We start from the raw sequence: 17,153 nt of genomic DNA, 5'->3' as shown, positions 1-17,153 counted from the left end.
GATCAATTATTTTATTTTAATTCTAAAATCATATTTACACGTCTTTAAAACATAATGATACAATAAAATCGAAACAATTAACATTCATTAGTTCACATGCTCATTAATATAGTTTATAATTAGCGTACACTGATATACTTTAATTATATACGTGATTAATTATATTAACACAGGACACGGCGAGCGGAGCGAAACGACAAAGCGACGTTCAATTCCCTCGAATGAGTCCGATATTCATCAAACTGAAACTGCTTTGACACACGAGTACCTCAACGGAGACGTAGTCACTCGTCGAAGTCGCTCATTTGTCTCGGAACCTATGAAAATCTCTTTAGAAACGTATGGAGGCAACGTCTCCATCCTGAAACCGTAAATAACCCAGAATGACGCCCTCGTTCGGTGTCATTCGCTTCGCTCGTTGGCATAAGTGTGACCATTACATTAAACAGCTCGGCCGATTACGTTATAATATTGAACACAGTGAAATACGAAACGTCTACGTGAACTATCGGACCGCGCGGAGAGCTTAATGTTAATTGTATCTAGCGATTTTGTGTTTTGGTATGTTAGTCGTGACACATCGGCATCTGTTATACTACTCACAATCGTTTTGAAACTGAAAACGATCCCGATTTAGTCGCGACGAAACTGTGAATTTGTGGCGCGGTTTGAGAAAACGACACTGGCGCCAAAACAATAAAATATAATTTCATAACCGAGTAATAATGTAAAATTTGAAATCGTTTCGAATAAACCATCGGCGAGTCCAACTCGGGAAAGTGCGGCGCGTTTAGCGAGAAATGCGTTGCAGCAAAAACTATAGTTTGCGCAACATTTGCACGTCCTTGGAATAGTTTGGGAACCGTTGCTTACGCATTGCAAATGTTTACAAGCGTATCATTGATTCCAGGCCCGCAAACTTCCCCGTTGAGTAATTTATTGGCAGCATCTAGTGTACGAATAATTAATGTTTCGTCGTAACGTGTGATGACGGCCAACTCATCGACTGATGACACGAATCAAATCAAATTAAGTAAGAAGGTGACGTAGTATTTTCAAAAACTGCGCCAAAATTGTTTGGTACGTTTCGTGTTTGTCCATCGTTTATCGGTAGCGACGAGACTGCGAGTGTTTAACACACACCAACGCTTCGGCAAGCGGAAAGGCACTCGAAATATATTAATAAGTCATTATAAATTATCACGCAATATCCTTTCAACCGAGTTTTACTACTAAATACCGACAGTCCGATAGTTTTGGATGCAAACCGGAAACTATTCCCCGCGAATGCGTACATGTTGATATGAGTATTGCAAAGGACGCTCCTGATCGAACCGTTATTTTTGTCTGTGACGAAGTTTTTGTCGAATCGTGTCAATACACACTGCGAGGAAAATTATCGATCGGAAAAATTTATTAGTCAGATGAAATTTTGAATCTGTGAAAGTAATATGCGTTTGAAATGAAAACTCGAGGATTCGGCAGCAAGTGTTCGCGTGTTTATACGATGCGATAACAGTCGGGTCAGGAACGTCGTCACCAACACAAACATTGACACAATTTCTATACTCGTTCAAGAATTTAATTCCACATCGAATACGGTATAATATATTAAATCGAAATCATTTATAGTTGGAGTTTCCACTCATTATACAAATAACGATTCTAAAACAAATCATTTACAAAATTCAAACGCTTAAAATTACGATTCACATATCCGTTACTTAGAAAAGACAAATGTTATGTTTCCGTTTAGTTTACAAAACTACATCTAGTCTGAGTTACAGGTCTCAAGTTACAAACATCGTATAATATAAAAATTATGAACCAACTACTCGAGTTCCGTATATAAATAATTGTTCTACTTTAATGTAAATTCATATAGGTACCTATCATTCAGCCTTCCCACATTTAGGCGTTGTATTATTCAATTCGACAAACACTTTCACGAAGCCGATCAATGTTTTATTAAAACTTTGATATTCATAAATTGAACTTTATATAGACGTGGAAAAGGTTGAATTTCGTAAATGCAAACAAGATGTATCTTTTCATTACATGGGAAACGAACACGTATACGATTCGAAAGATACGCATCGTGTGCACTTAGCTTAAGATTAATATTGCGACAGTCCGCCTGTGACTCGATACACTCACTACAATATAAACACCATGTATACCGATACACTAAACACGCTCAGGAAATGAAGCATGGTGTGTACAAACGGTTACAGATTATAATCAAATGTTTATTAAACACATACACATAAAAAAACACAAAGATTTGCCTTATACATTAAAAAATATCTAAAAACAGAGACGGTCACGAAACCGTATTCGGGCATTGATTTGATTTGTTACGCTATGTAGGCATTCAGCGTCGGAAATAAATTGTATGCAATTGACTTGAGATTGAAAGCCCTCACTCGGCGAGGTCGCTACTGACGCAAATATTGAAGCGTCGACTGATCATTTTCTGGTAAACCGCGCACCACCGGGAACACTTATTTAGTTATTAATAAGTATAATCTCGAAACCTATGAAACTGCAGATCTTAATATCTGAACGATAGGTTTACTTGTAAATAATAAAAATTGTATATTTAAATAAGTTATCTTGACTTAAAATTAGCCACTGCTGGATTAAGTCCTCGTTTGGAAGCAGGACCTTATTTCATAATACTGTTCCAATGCAGAACACATTCGTTTTTTTTAAAAAAAAGCTCACGATACAAATGGCATTAAAACAGACCGAATTGTTCGATCAGTAAAAATAAATAAGTGTTCAAAGTGAATGTAACAAGAGTATACAAACATTAAGAAAATAATCAGTCGATAGGTATCGTAACAAAACACAAAACACGTGTAGGGTGGGCGTTCAGTTAAATCTATCTACATATAAACATTAAACATCTCTAAACGTCTCCAAGATGACAGTTCTATAGCCTACGTCGACCGCGAAACTTAAGATAAACAAACAATATGACGCGAATTAATTTATCTGATATCTATGATATTCAATATGGATTCTAAAATAGCTTTTTATGTTGAAAAGTCCCTAAAGAACTTTGATTTCAAAGTAAAAGTTATACATTTTATATAATAATTAAATATATATGTAGTTAAGTAAAATATTGATAACAAGAGCTGTGTGTTGCACAATATACCAGATCTATTACAAAATAGCATCGAATACGTCTAAATCTAAAGTTTGTTTATCTCTATAACTTCTTTTTTCGGCACAGGCTAAATATAATTTAGTATTTAAATTACAGAAATATTTTTGTGAGATTTAATGATCAACAAACTTTCATTTTTTTATTTAATTTTTTTCATAAATCGATCAATAAAATCGAGAACATTGTAAAATTTGTTCTGAATTTAATTACTTTGATGTAAAGTCGAATTTATATCAAACCTGTATAAAACAATTCGATATAAGCACAAAAATATGTCCGATTCGGCCGACGTTTAGAGACAAATCGCAGGATAAACGACAATTAATACACTATAAAGGACGAAATCATTACATGTACGTGGTTAATTAAATCTGTCATGAATTATTATACAAATAAAATAAATTTATTGATACTATATAAATTAATTGCGTAATAAAATTGCACATATTATTATATACGTTCACAACAGTTACTGACGGTTAAGAATATTACTAGAGCAGTGTCCAAGACTCGCTGCCGCCGGCTGTGCGTAAAGACGTGCGGTGCGCAGTACGCCGCGATAAGCACTTTATGTCGTCAGGGAGATAATTTTCTTTATATATTTATTTTTATTAATGAAAGATTTTGTTAATATTTTAGTAGAGATAATAATAATGTTTTATTGAATGGTTAACAAATGTTTTATCACTAAAAAAAAGCGTGCTTTAAAACAGAGGGCGTCGCCCGCGGCGTCTCGGTACAGTGCCGTATTGCCGACGGGCAACGAGTGTTAAATACTGCTATATTGACATTATACAAGTGTACTCTTAACCGTATACATTCATGTTAAAATAAAATTTTGTGATAATATACATATTTGCAAAAACTACTTCAACTCCAAATAAAATACGTTATTTTTTTTCATCGTTTAAAAAATGCGATAGTGTATACAACAAACTAAGGGCTAATTATTTATACATGTATGCAGCACGTTACATTGCACGGGAATTCAATTCACGGACATCGATTAAAACTACAGATTAATTATATTTAAAAAGTTCATGTATATAATTTGATTTAACTCGTTTCATGTAGCACAACCCGCTTTGTTGTGAGACACTTAAATAACGAATACGATGGCAATTTTGAACCGCGATCAAATTCAGAGCGAATTGAATTCTATTTTAAGTATATAAGTTACATAATTGAATAACTCCAACCGTTGCAAACGATTGGGACACAATACTAGGTGTACAATGTGGACTATACGATGCATCTTAACACTGAGGACCCATACCGTGCACGGCGTGCACTCGTCGCTCGCTGTGCCGCCGACGGATCGGCGATAAAACACGGGAAATACAATATGACTTTTGTTCTCAGCTATATACGGACAGAGATCTAAATCCGAAGGTATTTTCTACCGAATTGACGTCGAAAACGTTTTTATAAAAATGTCTACGCGTACGGTACCAAGGTCCGGTGGATACCACCGGGCGTCGTGAGACCGTAAGCGTTTTTAATTTATAGTGCATTAATTAAATACCTCCGGGTGATATCACATGGCGAGTAGTCAATTTAGTCGTCGTCTCATACGGTGTCAATGTCGCCGACGTTGATCCTGTCCTCGGCGGCTGTCACGGAAAAGCCGAGGATACGAGCGTCGACTTTGAGCATTTTATTTTTTTTCGACTTCTTCCCCTTGCCCTGGAATAGGTTGGAGCGGGTATTTACAGAATGTGCCTGTATTGTTTTTATGTATATAATTTAGTTCACTTAAAATAATGTCAATCAAAAACGAACTTAACAAAAGAACAGTGTCTCATCTACTTAAATAGTATTTATTCTTAAATAATAGTCCTCAAATTGGATCGAAATAGAAAACATTAAACGTAATGTCATACAACAGACAGACGTCTCGTGTCTATTCGGTAGCTTATAATTGGTCTTATTGGTGACTATATTGATTGCTTTTAATGTAAAAATAATGATTTTGTTTTATTGGACGCGTGTTTGTGTACGTGTGTGTCAAACTTAAAGTAAATAATAAAAAAAGAATAAAAAAAGACTCATTATGCGATAAGAGTCCCGACCTTCACCTCCTGGTAGTCGGAGAGCGAGGCTCGCGGATTGACGGCCATGGCGGGGGAGCAAAGGTCGTCCGAGGGCGTCACCATTCCCACGCGGAGCAACTTAGATCTTCAGAGTAGGCAAAAAAAATAATATGCATTATTATATGAACTTGCGAAGATCTGTTTATAACGATCAAAGTATGAGAGTACGTTTTATTCGTGTGATGACTTACCTTCTCTCGAGGAACTGTCGAGCAAAATCATTGGCGTCCTTCGATTCGCCGAGATAGCACTTGACGTAGTCCTTCACCTCGTACGGCGACTCTATGTCCTTGAGGAAGCCCACGAACGTCGGCACTGGAAAAATAATTTGCTATTCAAGTATTCTCGAACACATATTTATAATTAATTAACTGTAATTTAAATAATGTTTACAGGTTGTCAGTGGTGAGACGTCAATTGTAAAAAATATAAGAAGGACATGTATTTTGTTACAAAGCCGACTGATAGATTGAATTGTGTTTCTGTCAGTGTGTGTTCCATTATGTGAGTGAAGCTTTTGGTCTCTTGGTCTTGGGACAGCGCAAATCTCCTTCATATATAATAAAAATAGAATATATATCTTTGTCTTTTTATATTTAACTAACCGTCAATCTTCGAGCTCCACGAGGTCAGCACGTTGCTGCACCATGCTTCGAACTCGGCTACCGGAGAGGTCTCCTTCTTTGGAGCGTAGACGACAACCTTCTTCTTCTTCTCCGGTTTCGGCTCTTGGGGCTTCTCCGGCTTCGAAGAGTTAGGTTGCGTATCCCAGAAACCACCTGCAAATTATTTTTACTATATCCTGTGTATTCCAGCTGAGTATGATACAGTCGACCAATCTGACGGACCAATGAACACTATACGTATGCAGGAAATTAGGTCACCATTACAGCATTCGCAAGGAGCATGGAGTCTATGAAATATACTGTATCTCTCTTTATCTGAACAATAATCGCCCTCAAATAAATGAGATAAACACAAGCGAATCATAAAATATAAGACTATATGCATTTCAAGTAAATTGTATTATTTTGTAAATAAATTAAATAATGTGTATCGAATACATTTAGCCCGTGGTTTTACTTTCTTGATTTTTGTAATATAGGCGGAGGGACCAATGGTACGTGGTCATCTTTGCCCAAAGACATTACACTGTAAGAAATATTAAGCATTCCTTCTGTCGCTTACACACGAACCCTGCGACCTTAGATGTTATGTCCCTGGCGCCTGTAGTTATACTGGCTCACTCACCGTTCAAACCGGACACACTTAGTATTGTTGTTATCCGTTATTGCCGTTTAGCGGACGAATTTCTCGGTGGCATGCAAGTATAACTTAAATAAATTTGAGGTGAGATGACTTACCACCATTATGTGAGTTACCCCACGGCGCGTGGTTGGGCGGAGGCGGAGGGAGCGCTTGGGCCTCCTCAATGGCGTGAGCCGCAGCAGCTGCCTGGGCTGCGGCCGATTGCCGTCTGGTTTCCGCCTAATTATTTGGTTGGGGTTTAGCTAGGAGTTTTTACATAGGTGTCAGCTACTGATATGTTACATCCGTTGTGCCTGTCGCGCGGACTCACTTAAATTAACTAATTTACATAATAATCCGCTGTAAAATTCAATAAATCTGGTAAAAAAAAACAAATATAGCGTTATTTTTATAAATCTTGATGAAAATTATAATCAATGTGACGCTAGAAAGTAACTTCGTCATCACCTGTATCTCAGCTAGACTCTGACCGGACCCGGTGTTGCTCGACTTCTTCTTACTCCAGGGCAGATTCGTTTGCGAATCCTGCGAATTGAGCAAACTCTAAAAGAAATTTTGTATCGTACTTTTCATAAATGGCGGCGTGAAGCAAAGCGTAGCAAATCAAATTATAACTTTCAACGATTATATACTTTATCAATTATCATGTAGAGCATATGTACGTTGCTTTTAACTACGTATATTTTTTATTAAATTATTTAAAACAAAAAAACAACTACTAACGCTTTAATTTATTTTAAATCTTATACATTTCAGATGTGTGAACATATACATCCAAACTAAAAAGTCGCAAATAAACTTAAGCTGCAGCCAGATAAGCGAACAGGATGACCAATAAATAGATGCTCGTTATAAAAATGTAATACATACATTTATGACCTGTTCCCTCGCGAGCGCCTCGGCCTGCTGCTGAGCGATCAGCTGCATCATGTGTTGCTGCTCCTTTATCTGTTCCAGTTTCTTCTCCCTCTCTAGGCGCTGTATCTCGGCGAGATTGATCCCATCCTTCGTGGTTGCAGCCTGCGTTGCGGACCACGGGGCTTTCTTCGAGAGTGAATCAAGTATTTGTCGCTGTTTTTGAGAAAAAAAAATAATTAAATACGAACGCCCAGTGGTTAGTACATTAGATTTTAGCTAAATATAATCTAACGCATATAATTGCGGACGTTTAAAAATGACGTGTAGAATTCACTATCGACTGTATTATTTTTAAATAACGTCCATTTTTAAATGTTTTAAGCAAACCATCTGACCTGCTGTTTCTTTGTTAATTCTGTCATCTTCCTTCTTTCCTCTTCTTTAACGACCACCTTCTCTTCTTCTTTCCTAGAATGAGAACTGTTGTTGTGTGATTTTATTGACTAGAAATTGAAATAGCTTTGTTGTCTACCATATACATTATATTGAATTGAAATAAAAAAGATCAAAATAGTTCTTATTCCGTCATGATATTAGATGATTAAACGGAATGTCGAGCTACCCTCGATTCAGGGTGTTGAATCTACGAAGAAAAATCGCCAAGAAACTCTGTAGTTTAATAATTCTCTTGTACACATGAAATGCTTAGTCAATCAGCAATTATGTGCAATTTTAATGTATTGTACGGGTTTCAGGCGTTTATCAATCACATCTATACAATGTTTTTGTTATTTTTTTTTTATTTAAAAAAAGCATTATTAGATAGTTTTCAAACAAAAAACCACGAAATCTTATTAAAGCAACACATCTGGAAAGATATATTTTTCGGAGTTGGAAGGTTGTGTGTGTTGGAAGTTGGCGTGAGAAGTTTATCTTCACCTCTCGTGTTTGTGTGATGATTGTTGTTTGCTGAACAGACAAATAGAGTTCCTTCAGCCGATTCTTTTGCCTTCAGATGTTTTTCCTATCTTTCACATCGGTGTTAATTAAATATTTGTAATATAAGGCTTCGATATTGAGTATGGTAATCACTAGCTGTAATAAATTAATGTGTACTCACTTTTTCTTTTCAACGTCCTCGGCCGCCTTGGTCTCTTCGGCCTTCTTCTTGGACTCTTTATTATTACCCTTCTCGGGAGCTTTAACAATTGTGAAGCCTTCTTTAATCCACTCCTGTGCGAATATTAAAACAGCGAATCAATAAATTAAACCCTTCAAAAATACAAAGATTTGTCATAAACGCTCCTTACAATTAGTCGGTAGCGTGTCAATATTGACACTTATATTATTAGGGGTTTCATTTCATATTTATATGCGAGCATATAACTTAGATACATCCAGGTTTTCAGCACCAAGGTCGAGGTGAATATTATAAACACAAATTTAGAACATGTAAATTCATTGGAAAGCTTGGATTTAAATCCATAATCAGTTACGAATCTGTTTTCAAGAGATAGATAAGATCTAAGCATGCCAGTGACATGCCTGACCATTAGCTTGCCGCTATGTATGATGAACTCAACTCTCGCGTTTTGCCACATTCTTGGTTTTACGTCTACTCCAGGAGTTGGACTTAAGGAATAACACCTAATCAAACCACATATCATCATCTTGAAGATACACCATTCCAAGCGGATATATGTACTACACTTGGTGGCAGACACGCAATTCTTGAAAGGTTGCGTTTGCAAAACAAACGGATTTTTGTTAAAGTAATATAAAAGAAATCTCACCTTCTTCTCCTTTTCTAGTTCTTTTTTACTTTGTTTCTCTTCTTTTTTGTTCTTCGTCGGTGAAGATTCAACCGATGCTTTCTGTAAAAAAATATCATAATATAAGACGATGTAAGGAATGGTTAATATTTCTCACAGCACATGTGTCGGCGGTCGGCGCTAACCATTTACTCCGACGTTTACCTGATGTAGGTATATATAAAACGCCCGAACTATATCCGGTCGCGTCACAGCGCCACACACGTATGTAGCGATCCTGTCTACCTGGCTATTCTAATGACGTCGCCGGCGTGACCGAGGTCGGCCGGGGCGACATCATTATCAATAATTGTACGCATTCACACATTTTTTTGCATTACAATAACAGCCTTTAATTTTCCCACTGCTGGGCTAAGGCCTCCTCTCCTTTTGAGGAGAAGATTTGGAGCATATTCCACCACGCTGCTCCAATGCTGGCTGGTGGATACACATGTGGCAGCATTTCGTTAAAATTAGACACATGCAGGTTTCCTCACGATGTTTTCCTTCACCGCCGAGCACGGGATGAATTATAAACACAAATTAAGCACACGAAAATTCAGTGATGCTTGCCTGGGTTTGAACTCGCAATCATCGGTGAGGTTGCACGCATTCACACATAGTATAATTAAAACTTGAGCGAAACATATCAAGTGGACATCGACTGTGTGCTCTAAAAGCTTCATCTTGTTGAGCGGACACCGAATAGATTCCCGGTAACCAACTAATTTTTTCCTTCAACTACTACTGAGATAAACTAGGAGCGTAACGAAAGTTATCTGTGTCTGTATCATAAGCGAGATGTGATCGACACAAAATACACGCTCAGCGTATATACAGTAAGCGCAACGAGTCAAAAACTTAACGGCGTAAGAGCTAGTGATGTGAAAGTCAGGTGCTAGTCTGTGCTAGTCTGTTGGGCTATTGCCGTCCCCACTCCGAAGACATATTAAGCATTATTCTGAACTATACAAAAATTAAAATATAACAAATTTTAAAAATAATTTCAGCAAAAGATACATGTTATGAACCTTTCAATCGTTCATTCTGTTATATTCATCGTAAACCTCTTACATAAAATTTTATAAAAATATAAATATGTATACTTTATAAGTTTCAAAGGCTTACGAAAAATATTTTAAATGCATTCGAGCATTTAATAAATATAATATTAATATTGATATAAATTGTAATTCCTGGAATACCGAAAATTAATCTTGTATTTTTTGTCACCTGTGAACATAGTGTACATTAAATCGGTATCTACTAACCTCGGACTTGCTTTCCTCTTCTTTGTTCTTTGCGTCATTATCTTCTTTCTTTTCTTCTTTGGTCTTTTTATTCTTAGTTTTGGTAACGTCCTTGGCTTTAGCAGATTTGTCTGTGTCACTTTTAGCTTGTTTTGATTTTTCCGATGGCGTTTTGGTTGGTGCCGATTTCACTGGCGTTTCAGAGGTGGCTTCAGCCTTAGTCGGTTTAGACGAAGTAACCTATAAGTTCATATACAACTTAATCACAGAATCTACCCCGAAGGATTTAACCTGACATACAAATACATAGTTCATTGTTATATTAATATTAAGAAACCAGTTATTTTACAATCATTACTTTAATTGACTTTGAAATGAGATTTTTAAATCTTAAGAAACGCATTTAATTAAATTCCTAAAAAAAAATCCAGCATTTTTAACAGTGATAAACAGTCTAGAATTGTATTACAGACTTGAAAAGACTTACCTCGACATCTTCGGCGTCTTTCGCGTCACTGGTGGGGGCGGGTGTCGTGACAGTGTCATTCTGCAGCAACTTCTGCAACTTTTCCAGGTCAGGAGTAGCGATTACGGTTGAAAACCCATCATTCGTAGTGTTCATAGTCAAAGACGTTGAAGTCGTGGTCGCGGTGCTGTCGGTCAGGAAGGGCGCAGTCGGAGGGGTGGGTAAGTTTTGCGAAGCCCTGAGTTGAGCTAGAATTTGATCCTCGGTTTTCATCTCCTTGGCTATCTCCTCTGGCAGTAACGAGTTGGACGATATCGCAGAGGACGGCTGTAAGACACGGGCACATTATTATAAAACCTTATAGTATTTACCTATATATGTATTTCATATAACTGATAATTATTACCTGTTATTACGTATTAAAGGAGTCATGACTTCCTAAATGAAAACGATTCACGTGTTTATGAAAATGCGTGAGTGATAAGTGCAAGAATTTTAAAAGCGTTGAAGGAAACTAAACTCGGCACTAGATTTGTTACGGAAAGTTTCATTGAAAAGATTGAAAACATTACAATTTGTATTTTTTTGTTAGTCACTTAATAAAATAACGACAAAATGGATATTACAACGTCAACGTGAGGCGATTGTGTCGGACTACTCGCTGAACGGAACTGAATGAAAACACTATTATTTCGTTCAAAGATTTTTAAAAGCTATTCTGTGTTACACGTTGAACTTAACGAACGTGTAAAGTGACAGCACCGGGTCGTGTGTCGCTGCGTATAAAATCCTTATCAAATTCACAGCCAAATGCAGTCACATTATTTTAATATTAAATTAAAAGAACAAGCGTTCGTATTATGATAAAAATCAGCATTTCGCTCGCCCAACTGTTAGAACACGTTAATTCTAATCGAGGTTGCGCGATATGCATGACCTTTCGTTTGACGATCAGCTACGAGTATCCATCAGCCCTCTTTAGTGCAGCGTGGTGGTTAAGTGCAGTGGGTAGTAAGGAGACGCCATAGTCCAGTCGTTTAGTTAAATGCGAGAAGCAACGTGGCTGATATTTGAACATTAATAGATTTTATCATTTGAATCGGTTTAAACTTTCACGTAAAGCAATAAACAAGGCGCTAATACTCAGAAAGTCCGCGATGAAATATAATTACGTCAACTTGATATTAAATAAAGTGTTACATTGCAACAATGCTAAAAGCGGAGACTGAGGTTTGCATCGACGTTTTTTAAAACAATACGCATATTTATTTGACGGAGGCTGGTTGCGAGCGCATCCCTACTCGCCGCCCGCTCATCGACGCGGACACACGTCTCACCTCCGGACCGCCGCGCGCCGGCCGAGTGCGCTGAGTGCGCCGAGCCCGGGTACATGACCGTATATGTCAACATCATCGAGGTAAGGTCATTTCATTAGATTCGATCGATTCAAATATTAATAATCTCGGTAACCACTTTCATCTTATATTCAAAGTGAAGTGAATTCCTACGTGACTCTTGTGTCTCAATATATTAACGGTCACAAATACCGAAAGTAATTACGTTTATGAAAATTAAATAAACACTGGAAACAATTTTTCGATTACTTTATTAATGACTTTATATATGTGACGAGTCTTTATTCATAACACTTTCCCCCTATTTTTATTACTTTGGCGTTAAAATATAATGAGAAGGTTTTCTTTTACTGAATTAATATGGCGCATTGCAAAATATCACACTGTTAACGAAAATAACGTTTAATCGATAAACATTATTTAACTTAAATAACAAAGTTGAACAACTATCGATACTCGGTAGAACAGTGCTAATTAATAATACTTATTAAAGAATGTACAATGTTCGGCGAGCAGTCAATTATTCGAAAATTTTGATCCGCGTATTCGAGATGCATCTTTGCTTCAATAATAAAATAATCATTAATTAATTTATATTATTACGCATTATGAATATATTTTCTCATCTAATTTCAGGTAGTTCGGTGCGGCGTCTGACGATACACGCAAATCAATAGAAGCTGCTGGAGAATTCATAAGAAGATCAAGTTATTATTAGAACTGAAACGCTCATTTTTTTTTACAGTTGCGTTATTTTCAATTTCACGAGGTTAATTAATTAAGTAAATGGTACAAATAAGTCATAAAGGTATACCTAATGTGTGTGTATTAACATAATATGTTCAAGAACCTTTGTCCGCAAACTATAACTTAGATCATTTCTTTATGGAAAAAAAAATGGCAAAACTAAATACCCATATATAACATGAGAATGCCTTAATAAATTATATAAAATATATTAGTTTAACTTGCTTCGTAATATTCGAAGAATTTTACTTCTGAATTGCAATTCGATAAAGCTGTCTACAGTTAATTCAGAATATATAAAAAATAACATAAACTATTAGCAACAATGCCTTTATAAGTAGCCTGTCCGGGAAACCGCCTCAAGAGAATAAAGTAGAAGCACTTTAAATTATTAAGAAGAATTATTGATGATGTAAGGTAGAAAGATAGCTACTTAGTGTCGGTTAGAACCCCGGGGTAGGGAGTGTTTATTAAAGCCCAGTGTTTCTTTTATCGAGGAAATTGTTATGATTTTTCCTTCAAATAATCGCCTTGACAACGATCGTTGCAGCTTTTTAGGTTTTTTATGATGTACCTAAGGTTTATATTAGTAAATGGTATTTTTTAGATACCAAACTAACTTTATCACAGGAAAATTAAACGTATATTCTCTTTAATGTACTTGAGCACAAATTTTGTATTATATTACCAACATCGATATCGTGTAAGATTGCTTAAATGATAATATTTATCACATTATATAACTTCTATAAATATGAACACAATAAAAAAATACATGTATTAACCGTACTGAAAGCAACTCCAACGGTATAACCTCTAATGTAAACCTAGTCGTAAGCCCTAAGTATATTGATGTATTTAAATCAAGTGCAAGTCAGTGTTCAGTTGAAAACTAAAATAACACAAACGAACATATTCTAATAAAATGTAATTTGAACGTAATAATGGCTTATTTATATAAGCCGTTATTACGTTCAAATTACGGTAACAGATTACCTACTCTCGATGCGATATCATTTTTATATAAAAATCATAGACTTAATTCTTCTTTATGCAAATAACCGTAACCACACTGGACACGTTCCTGGAATAAACAATCCCTTAGACCGCCGACGTGTGAGGATTAATCTATCATATCCGATTAGATATTAAATATATGCGTCTATTTTGTCACGACGAACGTGCATGTGCGTCGCTGTAAGTACTTAGATTATACTATGACACTGTGCGTGTGTGAGTGAATCGGCGAGGTTTTTCTCGGAAATTATTAATTCTAACATATGTTTGAAGTTGTATCAAAGGGTATAATTGTACACATTAAACTTTTAATTAAATTTCTTCATTAATTAAGACACAGTAGCGCTTCGGTTTTTATTTTTATTTTATTGAATTGTGTTTTATATTTATTGTCATTGCTTATAAATTATGACGTTTCTAAAAAAAAATAGTTGTTAATATTTGTTCAAAATAACGACGAATAGATTTTTTGATTATTATTTAATACCAGACTGTTGAATTTTATCGTAATTATAAGAATTTAAGGTTCGTGAGCGTGTAAATACGTTACGTCAGTATTTCAAATATAAAATAGTAGAAAAAGTAATACTTTGGGCGCAGGAAGAGAAAATGATTCATCGATCTGTGAATGAGCCCTTATGCATCGTCCGTCGTGTATCCCAGTCACTAATCCGATTAACAACTACCCACTTGTTGCGGGTATGTAATATACATTGAAATATATTTGTACATTCAAACTGTCTCGCATCTATCACCATCGCATCTGACACCAACGATGCTTACAATTATATCCTCAAATTTTGCTACGTGTACATTTATATACAATTTCACATACTGTTATGTTAGAGCACTGGGGAACCCTACTTGTAGTGCCCAGGCGCCGTAACAGTGTACGTACAGTACCTAATTTTATCACTACTCCATTTATTTTTATCAAATTGTTGCTAAAATACTATATGAAAAGACGCCATCGTTACTTATTGGGTGTGTCGTTTTTTCCTGCAATTCGTAACGCAATATGAAAAGGTCGCCCGAAGGCGCGCCCCTCCAGGTTAAATTATCGGCGACCATTCGTGTGAGTGAATGCCGCACATGCTTACAAGATGTCTTATTGTGTGTTTGAGACGACTAACAGTAACGACAACACAAAAATACGATTGAGATTATATTTATTGTTTATTTTATTAAAACGCCAATAACTTAAGGTGCGCCTATACTCAGAACAGTATTTGATATAGATAACAATTTTTGTTCGTTTAATATTATATATTATTGTGTATATATAAACCCTTGTGTGTCAACTTTAACCTTGCCAGCACTTTCATTATTTATTTTTATTTGAAAATGCTTTACAGCATTAACAAGAAAATATATTTATTTTAGACTTCGTTTAAAACGTATAACCAAGATTAGACCGTTTTGTGCAGAAGTGTAGCAACCAACAGAAGCACTGTTAAATGTCGTGATTTAAAAGATACCAACATTAAAAAATATACATTATATATCTGAAAATTACATACGTATATAACTAGTTACATATGCATATGTAATTTAAAAAGGTTAAGTTTTAGTCAGTACATTTCTGCACACCGCGGTCCGATCGATGTGAATAATGTAATAACCGAGCCTGCGGCTCAGTCCATGCTCAATTAGGATGTCACATGCCTGTTTCACACGCATGAAGTATTTCATCACCAGATCTTCTCGGTACTACACCTCACTAAAGTAAACCTTTGTTGAATCGTAACTGGTAACCAAACCATCTAATATATACGTTGCAATTCTATTCCGCTTAAACCGAACCTCAACTGAAGTGTATTAGTAGAATAAAAAGCAGGAAAACTAAATACCAGCGATTCCGTTTCAACTCGGATGCGATAAACTGAAAATATTTTATATGAATTGACCTCTGGTTTGCTAGTTAGGCTAACGTAAACTTGCAGCTTAGGGATGATGTTTGATTCATACAGCCTACAGTACTTCCCAATCAATGTAATTTTTTTTTTTAATAATAACTAGTTACCTATTAAGAAATAAATCTTACAGGACATAAGCTATGTATAATTAGAAACATTTGTTTATAATCTGTAGCTCGCAAACTTACAAGCATAATATATTATAAAATATAATAATTGATTTATAACTTACATGTAAATATATGAATTAAGTGAAAATTGTCAATATGAATTAGTGTTTTAAGACAAGAAAGCCAAGCAGTGTGTAACTATATCGAATAGGGTGTGGACTCATTATACCTTTAATATATATTTTTATAAGAATAAAATGAGGAAATATCGTTTGTAGTGATCGAATAATAAAGTACCGACAGCTGTAATTATTGTTAAAGCTGCAATTACTCTGTTACGAAGCAGTTCAAGGTGTAGATTGTGTCTAAATATTTATCTTTACTGCATCCAGTCCTTCAGGGTTTTACATTAAAAGATAGATTTATAGTGTTTCAATTGTTGCTGTCTGCATACAGAACTTTTATTGGACATTGAGTCTCTGTTATTCGACAGATATTGCTGAGGACGTGACGGGTCTGCAGTCGCAGATACCTTTAGGATTGGGAAATGTCCTTGCCTTGTATCCTTAATTGAGAGGAGGGGGATGACTTTTTTGTATTATTGCGTAAATCAAAACGTATACATATTTTAGGAATTACATAAACCAGTTCGATAACATAATAAAAATTAAGACGTGTTTCTCCATAAACTTTATTAATTAGATTTTAAACAAAACTTATTAAAGATGATAACAGGTAAACTTATACAAAAAAGATGTTACAAACACAACGGAAGCCGCAGTTCCGGTTGATAAAAGAACACCCATAACGAAAAAAAAAGATATGTAAAAAATCCATTAAACCTATCCAATCATCTTAATTTCACACTTTGGTAACTTGGTAAGATCGACTTGTTAATTTTTGTACCCTGCCTTATCCAACTCAATACATTCACATTTCCATATCGCACTAATTCAGTCTTTATTAACAGCCAAAAGATAAGATCAATCAAACTTAATATAATGGAAATAGAGAAACTATTTGTCTTCTAACATTAAGTAGGTATGTGTATGCTTATCGTACTTTGTAAAGTACATCTATTAT

General features: G+C 35.6%; 1 protein-coding gene across 7 annotated transcripts in view; it reads right to left on the bottom strand.

The window, feature by feature from the left end:
* Positions 1–17,153, bottom strand: part of LOC125076170 (GRB10-interacting GYF protein 2) — a 51,855-nt gene continuing 34,702 nt past the window's right edge. For 4 of the 7 annotated variants that reach the window (XM_047688162.1, XM_047688161.1, XM_047688163.1 and 1 more), the window contains 12 exons: positions 10,947–11,252; positions 10,481–10,699; positions 9,192–9,272; positions 8,519–8,631; positions 7,794–7,878; positions 7,411–7,611; positions 6,988–7,083; positions 6,636–6,759; positions 5,877–6,050; positions 5,463–5,586; positions 5,251–5,356; positions 1–4,864 (listed from right to left, as the gene is read on the bottom strand). In XM_047688162.1, the coding sequence (XP_047544118.1) occupies positions 4,748–4,864; positions 5,251–5,356; positions 5,463–5,586; positions 5,877–6,050; positions 6,636–6,759; positions 6,988–7,083; positions 7,411–7,611; positions 7,794–7,878; positions 8,519–8,631; positions 9,192–9,272; positions 10,481–10,699; positions 10,947–11,252 (1,746 nt within the window). In that variant the 3' untranslated portion in view covers positions 1–4,747. The remainder of the gene's footprint in view (positions 4,865–5,250; positions 5,357–5,462; positions 5,587–5,876; positions 6,051–6,635; positions 6,760–6,987; positions 7,084–7,410; positions 7,612–7,793; positions 7,879–8,518; positions 8,632–9,191; positions 9,273–10,480; positions 10,700–10,946; positions 11,253–17,153) is intronic. The other 3 variants (XM_047688167.1, XM_047688165.1, XM_047688164.1) reach the window with 3 other exon arrangements.

Source organism: Vanessa atalanta, chromosome Z (genome assembly GCF_905147765.1).
Source record: "Vanessa atalanta chromosome Z, ilVanAtal1.2, whole genome shotgun sequence".
Lineage (NCBI taxonomy): Eukaryota > Metazoa > Arthropoda > Insecta > Lepidoptera > Nymphalidae > Vanessa > Vanessa atalanta.
This window is presented reverse-complemented; position numbering and strand designations above follow the sequence as displayed.